This window comes from Belonocnema kinseyi, chromosome 1 (assembly GCF_010883055.1).
Source record: "Belonocnema kinseyi isolate 2016_QV_RU_SX_M_011 chromosome 1, B_treatae_v1, whole genome shotgun sequence".
NCBI classification, from domain to species: domain Eukaryota; kingdom Metazoa; phylum Arthropoda; class Insecta; order Hymenoptera; family Cynipidae; genus Belonocnema; species Belonocnema kinseyi.
The window spans coordinates 101727080-101745311 of record NC_046657.1 but is presented as its reverse complement, the minus strand read 5'-3'; the positions used below and the strand labels follow the sequence as shown (position 1 = coordinate 101745311).

General features: G+C 34.5%; 2 protein-coding genes across 2 annotated transcripts in view; both read right to left on the bottom strand.

Annotated features, from left to right (window-relative positions):
• Positions 1-385: 385 nt before the first annotated feature.
• Positions 386-7556, bottom strand: LOC117175873. Its single transcript, XM_033365680.1, has 13 exons — positions 7466-7556; positions 7200-7321; positions 6865-7122; positions 6618-6793; positions 6434-6530; positions 5670-6044; positions 3868-4168; positions 2937-3192; positions 2320-2616; positions 1789-1923; positions 1478-1593; positions 1204-1336; positions 386-726 (listed from the first exon to the last, which is right to left on the bottom strand). Exons 2-13 carry the CDS (start codon positions 7231-7233, stop codon positions 463-465), a joined length of 2442 nt encoding a protein of 813 aa, XP_033221571.1. The 5' UTR covers positions 7234-7321; positions 7466-7556; the 3' UTR covers positions 386-462.
• A 5540-nt stretch (positions 7557-13096) lies between these two features.
• LOC117168414 (ankyrin-1-like) overlaps positions 13097-18232 on the bottom strand; it is a 13575-nt gene continuing 8439 nt past the window's right edge. Inside the window, exon 2 of the mRNA XM_033354053.1 lies at positions 13097-15649. Within this exon, the coding sequence (XP_033209944.1) occupies positions 13828-15627 (1800 nt within the window). The 5' untranslated portion in view covers positions 15628-15649 and the 3' untranslated portion in view covers positions 13097-13827. The remainder of the gene's footprint in view (positions 15650-18232) is intronic.

Below are 18232 nucleotides of genomic sequence, written 5' to 3'. Positions count from 1 at the left end.
TAATAATAAATTAAAAATCAAAGCTTAAACAAGTAAATTGTTTCAAATTTAAAAGTTTGAATATTGAACAATGTATAATTTATCAATTTTGAAAGATTTAATTCAAAAATTGAGAATGTTGAACAGTGTAAAAACGTATAGTTTTAAAGCATATTTTTTAATTTGTCAAATTTAAAACCAATTACTTTTTAATGTTTAATTCTAAATTGATTTGGTTTTCCTAAGCCTAGGAAAAATCTTGGATTTTAAACGCTGGATTTTCAAATTGTTACTTTTTAATGCATTTCTGAAATTCTCAAATTTTGACTTCAATTTATTTAAAATAGGTCCGGTTTTCTGGTTTGGAATTTTAAATTGAAAAATATTCAAAGGTTTCGTTCCCAGATTTGATTCTAAAAATTTCGAGGATTTAATAGGGTTTCTCGTTTGAATATTATAGCTCAGAGTGAACATTTTACAGTTTTATGTAGCTTGATTGAGCTGTCTTTGGAACATCTGAATTTGTCGCAGAAGACCTGTTAATCGTGTTCCTGTCGAAGGTTCTCGAATACTTCCTGTTATGGTTCCCTGACCTTTTGACATTTTCAAATGAGGTGCAGTCTGAGGTCTAATAATTGGCGTATGGGCATGATTAATTATTGGGCAGGGGTTTGAAGACTCTGTTGATAGACAAACAAAACTATTTCTATCTGCCATCATTTTCATTTGTTTCTTTAAAACCATTACCTAAAATCAATTTAAATATTTTAAAAAAAAACACAAAGTAAACAATTAGTTCATGGAGCAGTCACAGGTCAAATGAGAAGGTTGAGAGATGAGAATCATACGTTAAGATTCATATGTCAAAGATGAAAGTTCATGGATCAACGGATCGAAGAAAGTTGAGATGTCAGCGGTTTAACGAAAAATGGAGAAATCTGAGGTCAGAGGTCATTGATAAAAGGGAATAGGTCAGAGACCATTCGTCAAATGTCAGGGGTCAAACTAAAGTGAGAGATCAGTTGTCACGTGCCACACGGTATAGGTCAAAGGTTGGGTTGAACCAATGGTAGTCAAAGGAGAGAGAATTCAATGTTAAAAAATCAGATCACGTATGAAACCCGACAAAGGGGTTAAATATTTAAAAAATAGTAGAGCGAAGTGAGTAGATTTTTTCAAGAAAAAAAATTAATTATTAAAAAAAATTATTAATAGAAATAATACTTCTTTGTAGAGACAAACAACAGCTCTAATTTCTTCTTCCTTTGCAGTGAGCTCTGTTTCCAATTTCTCTAATTCTTTACTCAGAGATTTATCTTTGCATTTTTCTGCCTTTTCTTGTAACCTTTCGTACCTCCTATTGTGATATTTAAATTAATATAAAATAGCCTTTTATAATTAGATTTATTTGTTAATATTTCCTTTAGATGAATTCTTAAGAGATACTGAATAAGATGAATTAAAATAATATCTGAATAATTATTTAGTATCGACTTACGTGTTCATCTCTTCAAACTGATCGTGAAGTTTTAACAGCACATCTCGATTCTCTGTCGCACTATTTGATGCGTTTTGATAACTGCTGAGATTGTAATCTCCCATATTCAGTTCCATCTAACAATTTAGAATTTACATTTTTTCTTGAATTAATCAATATATTTCTGATCGAAAATAACACATTTTTTCAAATTGAAATTAAGCGTTGATGAAGCGCTATTGGCTAATGTATATGAAAGAATGTATGTTTTCGATCCTACCTAATAAGCAACTGTACTGAAAATTATTAAATAATTAAATAACAAAAAACACCTGTTTTCGTTTAGGAAAAGTGCATCGGGATATTTGTGCCTGGTCATTAAATTTCTTTCCTTTCATTATTTTATTGTTAGAACTCGGACATTGTTTGATGACAAAATTATGTTTTTGCTCAATCCATTCATTTTCCTGAACAAAAAAAATTAATCATATTGATAATAAAACTTTGCTGTCGATAGGATTTTCAAAATGAAAATTGCAATAGTTTTATTGATGAATTATTTTTCTGCAAAGAGGGTCAAAGAATAGTTCTGTAATTTTTAAAGAACATAAACGTGCACCTTCTGTAACAAATATATGACAGCTCAATAAATTCATTCAATTGCAACATATGTTACGTTTGTGACATTTTAGTTCTGTAAAAGTTACATAACAACTGTTACAGAATAGTTCCTTATCAGAGGTGTGAAGAATAATATAATTTAAACGAAACAAGGTAACCTTCGCGTTAAATAACAGTTGTGTCACTCAAATGTAAATTTGTTACTATAGAAATTACTAGATGAAATATTTGAATGGACAAACCTCTTTTTCCTCAAAAAGTGTTTCACATGTATTTTTGCTGCTATAAGTTTGGTGCATCGTAGAATAATTTTGTTCAAAATTAGACATTCTGTTTGTAGAAACAGACTGAGCGTCTTTCGTTTGATAATTTAAAGAGTTGTTCAAACGTTCGTTGTTATCAAAATTTGGAAAACCATTTCGATTGCTCATTTGACTCAAAAGAGATGTCATAGGTCTTATTCCTTGACTAACTTTTCGAATCAGCATTGGGGTAATACCATTTGGTCTCGACTGCTTGGCTTTCATTATACTCAAAACCTAGTTATTTGCCCTTTTTAATTAGTTAAAATTGTATAGACAAAATTATTTTATCAGTGAAAGTTATTAAAGAACTTTTTAAGGTGCGTCAATCTATTAAAGAATTATATCACTTAGTGAAATAGCAGCAGCTTTGACGACTGCTGAGGGAACAGAGAGAAAATAGATGAATTTCTGATGCGTTTTTGATACATTAAACCTTCACGTAAAATCCCTCATTATTCTTCGCTATACTCATAATCTAAGAAACAACTTTTACATCAAAAATATAAAATGAAAAAAAAACTTTTCCACAATCATTTATCGTCGTCATACCGTACTTGTTGAATATTAAGACCTAGATTGTGGCTTGGAGAGATGGAAGTTCCTACAATAAAGGGAATGTTCCTAAAGTTGAACCTATTGAAGTATGACCTTTGAACTCGTTTTAGTTTCGAGGAAACTGTGGGCTGTTCATAATTTCGTACCACCATTGGATCATAGAATTTAGACCCTGGATAAGAATGCAAATAAGGAATCCTTTCACTATCATGATCTTCAGCCAAATATTCTTCTTTATAATTTTGCTTTACTGTTCTGAAAATGTGTACAAGTACCTTTTAATTTTCAATAAATTTGTATTTACATAATAATAAGACACTTTATCCTAGTGAACGCGTTCTTTAATTGCTTAGCAACAAAAAGGTAAGTGTTCTATAACGTAACATTGTAATATTGCCACAAACTTTTTATGTAATAGTTCCTGAACTGTAATTAGAAACATTGATGTAATGTAGTTATGTAACTGTTACATAATAATTGTCACTAATATTATGTAACTTTTTTCTGTATCTAGTACATAACAGTTACCCAGTGGGTACCGGGACGTCCTAAAGACGTCCGTAGAATGTACCTCTATGTAATATGATTTGACGTCTTTAAGAAATCCTTTGGATCTTTTCATGCCTTTAAAAGATTCTCAGGACGTCCTTAAGACGTCCGCCGAAAGACGTATATAGGACAAGTTTAGGACTTGTGTGTCCACTGGGTATATAACGGTTTTTTTTTGCACAGTAGCGATGCTATAGTACTTCTACAGATTTCTTTCTGACCGCGGATAACATTGCACCAGAATTCTTATAGAATCGTTAATTTATATTCTATAAAAGTTACAGAACTGCCGTGTAACCCCGTTTGCTGAGAATAATCAGAATAATCTACGAATTGCACATTTGAAAATTAGAATTACAAAAGGAAAAAAATAACTTGTACCTGTTCGAAATACTCTCTTCCTCAAACGTATCCATATTTTTCCATTTTTCTCGTTTATCAGTTTTTTTAATTTGCTGTTGTCGATTTTCAAGTTTTTTATTACAGTTATTTGCTAAAGGTGTTCCATGAACAGATTCTTGAAAGGGAGGATCAATACGAGAATGTTTGCTAGAAACTACTGAAAGGCTTCCACTTTTTACAGCCATATTGTGATAAAGTTCCACAACGTCACTCCAATTTTGCTGAGGCTTTCCTAGGGACGCCTCATGAATTTGTTGACGATGCGAGGTAACACTTTGACCTAAAATTAGATCATTTTTGAATAGTCTTTAAATATTGCGGACCAGTAATAGATAAGCTAGGACAGTTCTAGTACAAAATTCCTGTTACTAACATTTACCGATATCTAGAGAAATCGAGGGTTCGTGTCCATGCAAGAATATAATATTAGAAGGGTCTGTACTCTCCAGTAAAAATCAAAAACTTTTTTCATCTTGACAGGAATGCACGCCGTGACACCGCTTCGTACTGCAGTTTGATGAAAGTGATAATTATCATAGCATGAAAATATTGAAATACATTATTGTACTAATGATGCTACTCTGGTACCATCACTAATTATCCTGATACCATAACTAGTTTGATATCCGTGATAATAACCCTGGTATCACTAATAACTATTCTGGTACCAGCAACAATTCCTTAGTACCACGTATAAATATTCTCATGAATTTCGACAATTATAGTGTTGCCAGTAATAACTATTATGATACCAGTATTAGTAACTTGGTAACAGATAAAACTAGTTTGATATTAGCGATAAGAAACCCTGGCGCCAGGGAGAATCAGTAATATGGCAACATAGAAATAATGGCTGATGCCAGTGGTAACTAGTCTGATACCAGCCATAACCAGTTTCATAATAGTTATATATTCATCATCATAACCCAAAAAATTATAATGGTATCAGGAAAAATTGGCATGATCATACTAATATATAGTATAATTTATGTGATAATTCGTTTGGTACCTGTGATAACTAGTTTCGTATCAGCAACAATTATATCGGTACCACTCATAACTATTTTTATATCATTCATAATTATTGTGTTACTTATAATTAGTAAATAAACCTGGTACCAGAGATAATTAGTATGGTACCAACCATAATGAGTTTTATAACAGCTATAATTATTGTGATACCAGCGTTAGTAACTTTAGCTCAAGTTAAAATTGTCATCGTAACATTGACAATTGACATAGTAATAACTAGTATGGTACCAACTGTATTCTGTGATAATTATTCTGCTAAAACTAATAAATGTGTTGTGTCTACTGTGGCATCAGTGACATATATTCTTGTACCATTGATAAAACGCTCATTACTATTATCAAATAATTGTTTTCTTTTTAAAATTTTTCTATTGAATATTTTTTAAGTACCTTTTGAATTTGCTATCGATATTTAAATTACTATAGTTATATTAAAAACTTTAGGACGGGAACAAGTCCTTGATAGATCGATATATCGGTAAATGTTAATAAGATATCTCATCTGATAAACAAAATTTACATTCATATGCAACTTTCCCGTGCCAATTTGAAATTTTTTGTTTGTTTCATTTTACATCAAATAGAAGATATTATGCCAAAATACAGAACTAAAGAAAAGTTATTTCCAAACTTTGTAGTGTAATTTCTTAAAACAATCTTTTTTTTTCTATTTGATCTAAAACTGCAAAAAAAATAAGTCAAATTTATTATTTCATTTATTAATTTACTGTCTAATATCTACGAATTACTATTTTTTTGTAAAAAATTTTTGCGTTTTTTTCTCCTGCTATCTTTTCTTTCGGACAAACTTGTATCCCGGGTAGCAATAGTACTTCTGGAATTGACACTCCTCAATCTGCCCTTCTTCTTTCTGACATTAGCAATTGTAATGAGGCTCTCTTCCATTTTTCCATTTGATTTCCATCTATTAATCAGTGTTTTATCAACTATTCCCTTTCTGTAATATTTTTTCTCAGATTTGCTCAATTGCTTCTTTTTATGTGTATGTGTACTTTCCACACTTCTTGAGAGGTCCAAAACCAATTCTTCCTTTTTAGGTTTATTCTGAAATTCTGGGGTATCAACTACCTGCTCCTCTTGGTTTTCAGAAGAAATTGGTATTTCTGATGGAAAATTAAAAATTCATCATATTTCGTAATCTGAATTTTAAGTTACCCTGGCGGGCCGAGTGAACGGAAAGGATACTCTACAGAGTATCCTCATAGTATCCCATCGATACCACGCAAAAAAAAATTGAAGAAAAAAAAGAGCAACATCAACTTTTAAATTGGTGAAATTCGGATTCTACGTTCAAATTCCCTACAGAAGCTCACGGAGAAATCGCAATAGTTTCACGTGGAATCTGAATTTCATCAATTTAAAAGTTGAACTTGCTGTTTTTTTTTCTTCAGTTTTTGTTGCTAATACGGAAGGGATACTATGTGGATATTCTGTATAGTATCCTTTCCGTTCACTCAGTCCGCGAGGGTAATCTATTAATTCTTTAAATTACCAATCACGTGTCTTCTAAAACTTTTTGAAATTTCGGAATAGTAGTCCTGATCTGAATTTCGATCAAGATTATTCTGTAAAATTTCGTCGCTGCAACTCTAGTAAAATCAAATTATATAATTTTTCTACATTAGTGATAACCAAATTTATCAAATGAAATTTTAAAAACTGAAAATATCGACCACCTCAGTTTTTTTCATCCTTGATGATAGAATCATTGTACGAGGTGATTCTGATTCAAAATCACCGATTTTTTTGTTACTTTTCTCCCTGCCATCGTTTGAAAAATCGGTGTCTATTTTTTCAAAGGAAAATCGAGGAGACTTGATACTTTTTTCCTGGTTTGTTCTAGGATTTTCAGCTTAAAGATTTAGAATAATTATTGTAATTAATAATAACAAAGTGTATGTAGAAATTAAATACTTTATTTACCAATTGTTTCCTCTATCATGCATTTCATTTTGTGTATATCGCTCATATAACTCTGCATTTGATAGTTTTCTTTAATTATAAATTCTTTGAAATCATTTGATCCATGTGATGATTGACCAAGGCGGGGTGAATGACCTTGCGATTTTAATGGCTCGATTGGCTCTGAAGGAAAACCTTGATAAAGATTTTTCATGTAGCTCAGTTGAGATTTTAAGGCCTCGCATCTTATATCCGATTGTTCGATCTCTCGTCCAAATTCTAATTATTTAATAAAAATTCAAATATAAGTGTATTATGAATTTAGTGGGCATTAATATATCAGCGTGGTATCTCACCATTAAACCACGTTTTAGTATCGACTTTCTCCATAATGACAGTTCACGAATGTTGTCTGCATAGAAGCGCCATATTAATTGTCACGTTATTATTTGTAAGAAATTCACACTCGTCGTAAAAACTTGAATAAAAAAACTAAGTTGTAAGAGGAAAAGTTTGACTTTACAAGCTATTGGGTAAATTTTTTCAGAAAAAATAAACAGGTGTACAAAACATAGTCTGGAGAATAAAAAAAGTTCACAGGTTATAGCTAGAATTCACTCACCTGCTTATTCTTTTTTTTCAAATTTCTTCTCACTTCATTTGTCCAAGTCCATATGTAATGAACTTTTTAAATTGTAATGGATTTTCCTACGAATTTCCAAATCTTTTTTTTGGGAGAGAGTGACTTGAGCGTTAGTATATATTCAAAATTAAAAGCCGAAAAAAGCTACGCTGAAAACAATGGAATAGAAAAAAAAACTATTTGAAAAATTAATACAAAAATATCTATTTTTAAGAAGTAACCAAAACCATGAAAAATGATTTTGTATATTTTACGCATCCCCAGTGTACACTGTAAAAAATATTGCTGAAAATTACATTTCCTTCTGTAACTTTTTCCCATTATTGTTGTGGGAAGATTACACGTTTCTTGTATATTGACAGTGATTATTAAAGGAATTTTACCATAAATGAATAAAATTCACAATGAACGTGTAATTTTGCCAAAACAATCATAGGACATAAAAATACCAGTGATTTTTGTGGGAACTTTACACTAAAGTGTAACTGAAATAAAAATGTAATTTCACAACGTTTATGTTAGTTCCAAAGATTAGTGTAATTTGACACGAGTAGAGTAATACGTTTTACAGCAGCGATGTAAAATTCCATAATTCTTGTAATTCCGCTGTTGAACGCTTGATGACTTTTGATAACCTGCAAGGCCTGCGAGTAAATTTAGTGGAAGATTGTGCAAAATTTTAACGGCATTCGGATATATTTTAGAATGGAAATCGTCGATTGCCCTGCGTTGGGCGCATCACAAAAGGCAAAGCGCAATGTGTTTTACTTAAATAAATTTTTTCGCATGTTTAGCATGCTTGCGAAAAAAAATAATTTTGAAGGTTACTGCTGTTTAGACAGCAGTTGATATAAATTAGTATGCGTCTATTTCGCCCACTGATCATAACCTTGTTTGATGCGTATTTGTTTTGTAACAGCAAACCAAACAAAAACGTTAATTTTTCTGCCTAATAAAAACCTTATTCCTTTTATTTATATATCTTATTATTCTAACGATTCGATTTGATTAAAACATATATTAAGCGATTCAAAATACCCGGGCTGGTCATTGCGCATGCGCAACCTTTTACATGCGACGTTTTACAGCGTCACTGTAATTTCACAAGGCGAATGTAAAACTCCATTCTTCCAAAACTACTTTTCACCATCTGTGTGCGATTTTACACTATCGTGTTTTTTCTACCTAATTTTGGTAAATTTCCGATAGTAATCACTGGTATTTTTATGTTCTATGATCTTTGTGGTAAAATTACATGAAACTTTTTACAGTGTAGTTGTACATTTTGAATGTCAAAACATTTTTATTTGAATTTGTTATTCTATGCAAAATAAAAAATATTTAAAGAGAAAACTTCCTTGATTTGAAATCTTTGAAATTAACGAATTTATTGCCAATTGACGTCATTTGAATTTATATTGTTTTACTTTTCAATTTTTTTGTTATTTAAGGGAGTCTATTATCATCATAATTAGTTCCATTAATACATGAGGGTGTGAATGATGGTAGTTACCATCATTCAGTGTGGATACAATACGTGAAAATAGAAATCAATACTATAGTTCAAGTTAACCCTTAAAATAAAAGAAAATACTTGATGACATTTAGTGACTCGATGGTACATATATTTTTTTTATTTTGAAATTAAATTTTGTCTGGAAAAACATTCTACTCACTTCGCTCCAAAAGAAAATCGGAAGTACTGTGGTTCGTTTCCCAGTAGAGCGAAGCGAGTAGATCATTTTTTCAGAAAAAATGAAATTACAATTAATTTTTATTATATGTATTATTAATAACAGGTATCAATGGTAAAAGACTAGTTATTAACATTTTTTTGTTGGTTATCACTGGTACCAGGCTTATTCCCTGTTGAAAATTCCTACATAAAATCCCACATAGATAAACGTTTATTTTTCGGCCTGCTGGCCTTAAAAATTGACTTTCTTACACTTCTATTTTTTACAGAATTTTCTTACAACTATGTCTGACAAAATACCATCCATCTACACCTTAAAACTAATCCGCTCGCTACTACAGCCTAACCTTCCTGGCTGCGCCTCGCATGCATTTCGCTCTTTTCTTGCTACGCCTCTCATTACCAGCCTCTGTCTCCGCGGCTAACACCTAATACTTAAGGTATTATGCGGGTAAAATTATTATCTGAGAATTTTTTTCAAATTGGGACTGTAGATTTATGAGGGTGTCATCTAATGTTTAGAGCAATTAAGAAAGGGCTGACAATTTCGAAGCTGAGATAAGTAAAATTAGAAATTGCATCTTATTTTTGTAAAACCTATCTCAAGGTATTGAAAGTTTAACATATCTTAGCATGACGCCTAAACGGTTCCGACCATTATTTCAAAAATTGAGACGCGATAGAAGGACACAATACAGAGGTTCTGTGAAAACCTTGGAATTTTTTATCACCTATTTTTAGAAGGGAAGTCGTGGAAAAAATTAAAATTTTGAACTGGTTGAGGGTTAGAAGAATTGAGTGGTGAAGGTGTAGCAACAGCGCAAATATTAGGCCTCATGCACGGTTGAACACATGGGTCGATCATATGTTGTTTTTCGAACAGTTTGCAACGATGCCGTATCTTTGGACGCATCATTGTAAACTGTGTGTGTACTTGTCCATATACTTACTTCTTCCCTGTGTCACGACAAACACAGCCAAAAGCTTCGACATCGAGGCCAAAGAGAAGTGTGATTAATAAAGGATTTATGAATGCAACTGCATATTTTTTTAATTCTTTTAACTACCAAAATGTTATAATATATATTTTAATATGTAATATAGGTTATCAGAACATGGGTTAAATAAATTCTCACATTAACGTAGGACTAATTTTTCTGCAGAACTCCTCATCCGTATAATACCTTAACTACTATTTACAGTTTTTACAGTTTTCTTACATCTACTTCCTCTTCTATTTACAATCTTTCCTTCTCCATTCCTCTTCCTCCTTTCTTTTCTTTTTTTCCATCGTACCCAACACCCCCTTTACCCATGCAATAGAGTTCGGCGTACTCCTTGCCAAACCCAGTGTCAACTTTACCTACCTTTCCTGTATCCTATTTACGTCCTCACTTACCTTCCATCCCCACACCTCCACTCCGTACAATAAGACACTCATCACTAGCGAATCAAACAATTTCATTCTCCTTACAAAATCATCTGCGTACAACCTCTTCCTCAGCCCCCACACCTGGCTCATCAACACATTTGCTCTTCTCACTCGCTCTTTTATATGACCATCCACTCTCCCATTCCTTCGCAACAGGAAGCCCAGATACACAAACTCTTTCACCTCCTGTACCGCTTTTCCTTTCCTTTGCAACTCCCTCCCCCTTATCTCTTCCACCTCCTTTCTTGAACACCATAAATGTCGACTTGTCCGCATTTAACTCTAACCTATTTTTATCTAAATATCTTCTCAAACTCTTCATAATCTCCTTTAAGCCCCTTCTCTCTTTGCCAGCAGCACTATGTTATCTGCATATTCGAGAGATCATATCCTGACTTCTCCTACTTTACCTCCTCCTACCACTCCGGCTGCTAGCTTACTTTCCATATCCATGTATATTTTGTACGCAATATTCATCAGCGTAATTCCTCTATAATTTTACTGCCTCTCCCTATCCCCTTTTTTACATAGTGGTACGATCAACCCCTCACTTTACCCTCTTAGGAATCCCTCCCCCCTCCATACTTTTTTCACTACCCCCTTCAGCCTCTGCCTTATCTCTTGTGTGCCAAACAGCCACGCTTCGTTTTCTACCCCGTCCATCCCTGCTGCCTTAGATTTTTTTAACTTCCTTATCTGACCCCTGAAATCACTTCTCAACTCCTCTTCCAGCTCTTTCTTCTTACACATCGCCCTGAACTCCTTCATTTCTACGTACTCCTCCCTTTTCGCGATTCCTTCCGTCCACTTCCTGTACTTATTTTTCACCTTTATTTTCATCATTTTACATTCCCTATATATTCCCATGACATCCTATATATTCCCATGATACCCTCTCCCCCGAAGACCCTTCTTCCCCACTTTGCCTTTCACCAGCCTCCCCTGTATCCACAAACTTAATGGCTGATTCCACCCTCCCTTCCACTGCAAATTTCTCTATCTCGTCCCACCCTTGCATATTCATAATCACATAGTCTATCACCGATACACCCCTCTTACTTAAATACGTGTAGTCTTCCTCTTCGTCCCCTTTTACCATACCATTCGCCACCACCCACCCTCTATACTCCATCCAGTCTCGTAGAATCTCCCTCTTTATTTATTATCTTATCCTTCGATTTTCTTTCGAAGCTCTACCCTTCCCGGTGCAGGCCTTCTTCCTAGCCCTTCCTAGCCCTGTCGATGAAAACCTTCTTGACCGTTATCCTATTTTTGTTTCGCATTACCCCCCATTTTTCTTCCCAGATGTCCAATTCCACCACCGCCACTTCATTCTCCTTTCTCCCCCCCCCATCCTAAATTTCCCTACCTTGCCTTTAACCCACCCTGTACTCCATCAACAACTCCATTGCCCCTATCCTTTCCGTATCCCCCCTCTCCTCCTTTTTATTCCATTCCTGACCTGCCCTCCACCTTCTCTAGCCTTCTTTCCGCCCTTTTCTTCCATACCATAATATCTTCTTCCATCTCCTTTATTTTATCTTTTTTCCTTCCTTACCGACATCAGCTCCCTCTGCAATCCTTCTACTTTTCCCCTCAGCTCTTTTACTTCCTTTTCCCATCTCTTACCCTCAGGTCCTCCCTCATACTTTCCATCTGATCTATAGCCCCCCTTACGTCCTCCCTTAACCCTCTGATCTCGCCTATCAGCACCCCGATAGCCTCCTTCTCCGTCTGCCTCTCCATTGGGGGGGGGGGGGGGGGGGGGGGGCGGAGGTGACTTACGTGTTCGTACGCTTTTTTTAAAGGGACTCTCTAGCGCGCCTTTCTTTGTTTTCCCTTTTCCTGTTCAAGAGATCCTCCTCCTTACTTGCACTGGGCGCTGTCTCGCTTGCTTGATTGCTTCCTTCGCTCAGATTCTTCCCTCTCCCTGACGCGCCACTCGACACCGGGCCACGCACAGCTGGCTGTCGTGTGCTTCTGGAAGTTTCCTCCCCGTCTAATTCACTACCAACACTGCCAGTACTCTCGCTGCCCACCTCCCGCTCTTCCGTCGGTAACTGTAATCTATCCATACACACAAGTACGCACTACTGCCAACAGATATCTCTTCAGGCATAAGGCGATATTTTTCATTCCTAATGCAGCTGCAGTAATGATGAACCATCTCCTCGAGTTAAGATAGAAAATGGGCTACTATTGATACTAATACGTGACAGTAGTGACAGGCCGCACCAGTGTAATGGAATGGAGAAAACGCGCTGTATCGACCTATCCACAAAAAAAATGTGCCACATCTCGGAGAAAAATAATCTGGTATGGATGATCCAAAATGAAAATAAGAGGTGAAAGAAATACGGAACAAATAACAATCGTGGAAACGATATGGTAAATTAAAAAACTAATTTAATAAAAGTGAGAAACATAGTCACCTCCTATACAAAACAAGTACGTATGGGGTATCGATATGGCCGCCGTTACAGATTGGAGTCGATGCAGGCAATAGGGTTGTCAGTTGTACGAACCCTTCAATACCGCCTATATGGTACGTTCCCGCAGAGCCCCGCATGGGGGAATATTAAGTTTCAATACTCTAAGACGAGGTGATGTGATATGTGCACGATGGCACAATCATTTTAAATAAAACATCGCTGGTCATGTTATATTGTTTCAAATATGGCTGAAATCGACTATTTTTTCACGTTTAGGTTAAGTTATCTCGAAATGCTCGCTTATAGGAAACATTTGATTAACGGATTTGTTTTTATGGCATCAATTTTCTTCGGCGTCATCTAGTGCAGTCTTTAGGTACAAAAAAATTAATTTTTTAAGGGCTGTCTTGTTATTGAAGTTAAAAAATTAAATACATCAAAGCTGACAACGTGAAGAGTTTAAAGTGAATCCACCATAATTAGTGATCAATGGAGACTTCAAGCAGCCTGTTCAAAAGTTTGTAACCCTTGGATTTAATCTTGTTGTTGCTGCGAGACTGTGTTTTTAAAGGACAGAAATCTATCAGTGAATAAATAATAATTTTATTTCAATTCCTTATGAAAAGAGAAATACAAAAAAGGATGTATAAAAAGTAGTTGTCAGCGTGTCACTCTAGTTATAAGCATATAAGATTTAGGTAAAATATTTTCTAGCAGAAAGAATTAATAACGCCATCTCATATTTATAAAAAAAATTAACTTGTTTACCAAGTATAGAAATTTATACTTTTGCCAAAAGAGTTAAGTGCTCATTACCTAACAATGGAACTATTTCGTAAACAATTAAATCTGGCAATTTTATCTTACGAATCTGAAAGATTAATTTCTTGAAAGCTTCTGCACTTGAATCAATTAAAGATCTTCGGGTTTTTGCCTGTTTAATGTGCCACTGCAACATCTGAGCATAAAGAGGGAACTCTTTCTCAATATTATCAGACTCAAGTTTCCGTATTTGTTCCCTTTCTACATAATTCAAAAGCCTATTGATCGGCATATCTAAAATATCGAAGAAATTTAAATTATGAATATTAACCTTCCTTTTTTTCATTCGATAAATTTCCACTTCACACATAGGAATTATTGTACAAATATACTCGTATCGATTATCTGAATCATAGGAATCAAAAAATTCTAAATCGATGTTGATTTCCTGCGTAACTTTTCTCTTGACAATCATGGCAGCCAAATTTCTAATCAATTTGGGATAGTAATAAGACAAACATCCAAGATGAAGAATTGCAGAATTGATATCTGACATGTGATTAATTATGGTTTCAAGGATTTCAATATTTTTGTAAGTCCAATGGCTTCGAGTTTCCACTACGGTTTTCCCATCGGAGTTTCTAATATTTATATCGGCACCATTCTTTAAAAGAACTTCTACACAGCCTAATGAACTGTTTATAATCTTCTCAGAAAGAGGTGTAAAAAATGTTTCCGATGTAGATACATAGTTTACATTCGCTCCACTATTAATGAGAATTTCAAGAATCATCTCATTACGTGCATAGAAGATTGGTGTGGCATCTTTCCTATCAACAGCATTCACATCAGCGCCATAATCAAGGAGGAGCCTAACTATTTCTGGGAGAAATTCATTTATGCTAGCAGCATAATGGAGCGGTGTAAACCCTTGAAACTCATCATGATAATTAACAGAAGCTCCTTTCTTCAAGAGCATTTTAGTTATTCTCACGAAATCTACAAACTTTTCGTGTGAACGGGGATCATTATTTCTTATAATTGATGCTTCTTTCGCGATAAAAATTAATGATGTATCGCCAGAACTAGTAGTGCAATTGACGTCTGCACCATTGTTTAAAAGACATTCTGTCATGCTCACATTTTTGTTAAAAACTGCTAAATGTAAGGGAGTCATTTTTGCCTCTGATTTTCTATTAACATCTGCCCCAAAATCAATGAGTTTCGTGACTATACTTACCTTCCCACTGCCGACAGCCAAATGAAGAGGCGTTAGACATTTATCAAAGCCAAAAAGCCATATACTTCCAGTGACACTAGCATTAACATTAACATTACCAGTACTCAATAAAATGTTTAAGAATTCGTCCAAAAACTCGGAATCAGAGCAACGCGATTCGCAAATGTCGTGTAAAGTCCCGTATTTAATAAGAATTAATGCCATATTTTTAAACCTAAGATTAAGAGCCATTCTGAAGGACCCTATCGTGCTAGCTCCATAATTCAGAAGAACCTTGACCGCTTCTACATGATTTTTAGAAACTGCAGTACAAAGAGGAGTCAAACCATCGTAATCTTGCTGATTGATGTCAGCTCTACATCTACAGAGAATATCAACTATTTTTTCATGTCCGTTTGAAGCTGCAACATGTAGAATGGTTTTGCCCTTCATTTTCGTGTTAATATCAACTTTTCTATCTAACAAGTGTTTAATTTTTTCTTCGTCTCCATTTTCAGCTGCTTCGAAGAGAGGTGTAACAATATCATACTTCCGATAAGTCAGACACTGACTATCATTTTTCCAGCGGCTGTCGGGCATCTTTGCGCTGTCCTTCCGCTCCCTGTAAAATAAATAAATTATTAAGAGACCTTAAACCAAGAAGATATGAAAGCTCCAAAAATATGAGAGCGCATAAAGAAATGTATGGATGTAAAGGAAGGACCTTTCACACAAATAGACCCACGTGGAGAGTTACATGCTAATGTTGTGAAGCTCTTCGCCTGGGGTGCTTGCTAAAGATTGATCAGCGACCTGATACATGAACTCCTTTATCCCAGATAATTACCCAGATAGCAAACGTTGGGGGGGGGGGGGGGGGGGGGGGGGGGGCGTTACTGACAGTGCGTGCGAGGCACGCGGTGCGTGCACGGTGCGACGCATTTTGTGAGGGGCTGTTATACAGCGCACATGCGTCCCACTTTGCTCAAGACATTATTTATAGAGGATACAAGATGAGAAGCAAAATTTTTAATAATATTTATGATAATAATAGTAATAATAATTCTGTGATTTGCAAAAATTTATTTATCAATTACATTAAATTTGATTAATTATAATTATTTAATAATAATTCATAAATAATCAGTAATAAATAAAATAATATGTGACGTGCGCCGAAGAAAGGGGACTTACTCTGAAAAGTAAGATTTTTCACGGCGAGCGGTCGAAGTCGACCTGATAGATGCGACTTTTAGGAGAGAGGGAAGACTTACGAAATCTTCCCTCTCCACCTACCAATACATTATCACGCATATAGTGGTTCCGTTACAGCGTTTCACGGACGAGGTATAGATGAAACGTGGAGATGCACTAGTGAGTGGAGGGATGTGTTTAACGGGATTTCGAGTTCTCAAGCGAAAGCCAGATTTCTCGGGTAACTAATAACTCAATTATTAGTAATAAGAACGCGCGGAAATTTTTTTCGATGGATTTATTAAAAAGAGCAACTCAAAAAATATCAAAAGATGTTTAAGTTAAAACTTTAATTAAATTAATTAAAACTAATTAATTGATATATTGAGTGATCTGTGAAATATGGAATATTTTACATCTATTTACTTATCAATGAACTTCAACTTTAATTGATAATAAATAACAATAAAGAATAATGATTAATTTTCATTAATTATGCAATTAAAATAAATTATTGATTATTATCTAATATTATTTGCTACAATATAATTAGAATACAAACAATTATTAGAGCACTAAGTAAAAAAAATTATTCATAATTATAATAATAATTTTTAATACAGTGAAACCCTTCAATAACCCTTCCGAGAATTGAAGTCGCGCCGAAGGTAGATGTAACAGGAGCTGTGCGAGATCTGTGATTGTCCTTCAGACGAGCACTCAGGCGTGAAAAAAAAGCGGATCGGGCAATAGTGATTTTGATCCCACCCAACGTCAGCTCCAAAATCGGCACTATATAAGAGTTTCATTGTATTACAATATCATTTTATTTTTTTATTTGCAATACTTCTCTTGTTATTACTTTCGCATTTCTTTAATTTTTAAATTCAAAATGAATACTGTATATTCATAAGGCGCGCGCAGTTGTTGGTTGATGAACGCAATGGTGGGAAACCATATATGTAATACTCCTATATTGCTAACTGCCTATACCTCACAACAAGTGGAGCGTTGCAAAAAAAAGAGTGCGGGCATATATTTCTGTCTCGCAGAGGGCACAGAACGTACTCAGCATTACGCGTGCGACGGAAAGGAGTGCTGAACTATATATACGTCATATATGCACCGTGTGCGCACATTGTTACCTGGGTATTATTTTTATTTTGTATACCTCACGAAGTAATAGTAAGGAGAAAGAACTGTGTGCTGTGAAAGCATGGCAACTTTTCCGGAATAGATGTCCTGACTCTAAAGTGAAATATCTGCGAGAGCCACGAAGATGCCCGAAGTACTGTCGCCAAGAGCCGAAACAGTTACCGCCTATTTCAGCGCTAAATTTGAATGATAGAATAATGTAAAATTAAGATGTTGTCAAATTTATGTAATTTAAAAATTCGGAATCTTACGTGAAGGTTCCAGTGACATTTACAAAACTAACTATTTACAAAAATGTTCCGTAACATTTATTATTAAGTACTTACGCTTTTGTAAAAATAATGTTTATTAACCTCTTTGACCAATTTCAAAATGCTGTTTCGAATTGAAAGTTTCAAATTGAACTCATAAGAGTTATAGAATTTTTAATTGAGAAACCTAAAACTCGCATAATTTTAAATTGTAAAATGCCCAATTTAAAAACTATTCAGTTTAAAATTCAAAGTTCTACGTTTTTTAGGAATTAAAACATTACTAATACTTCTGGGACCACCTTTCAACTAGCCTTGTATCTCACATTCTTGTCTACATTCAAGCTAACTCCGAATTAAATTATGCAATCAATACTTACGGCTTCGAAGCATATGTATCTTTTTCAAAATTATCAACAACGAAAAAATAGTACAGTAGAACAAAGCACGAAAATAACTTTTGCTTTGCCTCACATTTAAATGACAGCCATGGCACTCGTCTCCAAAGCTGCCAGATCGTGGATGAAATTTACCCCCACCATACCTACCGTTTGGGAGCCGCAAAACAGAAGGTGCATGATTACCACTGTGAGTTCGTATGTAAG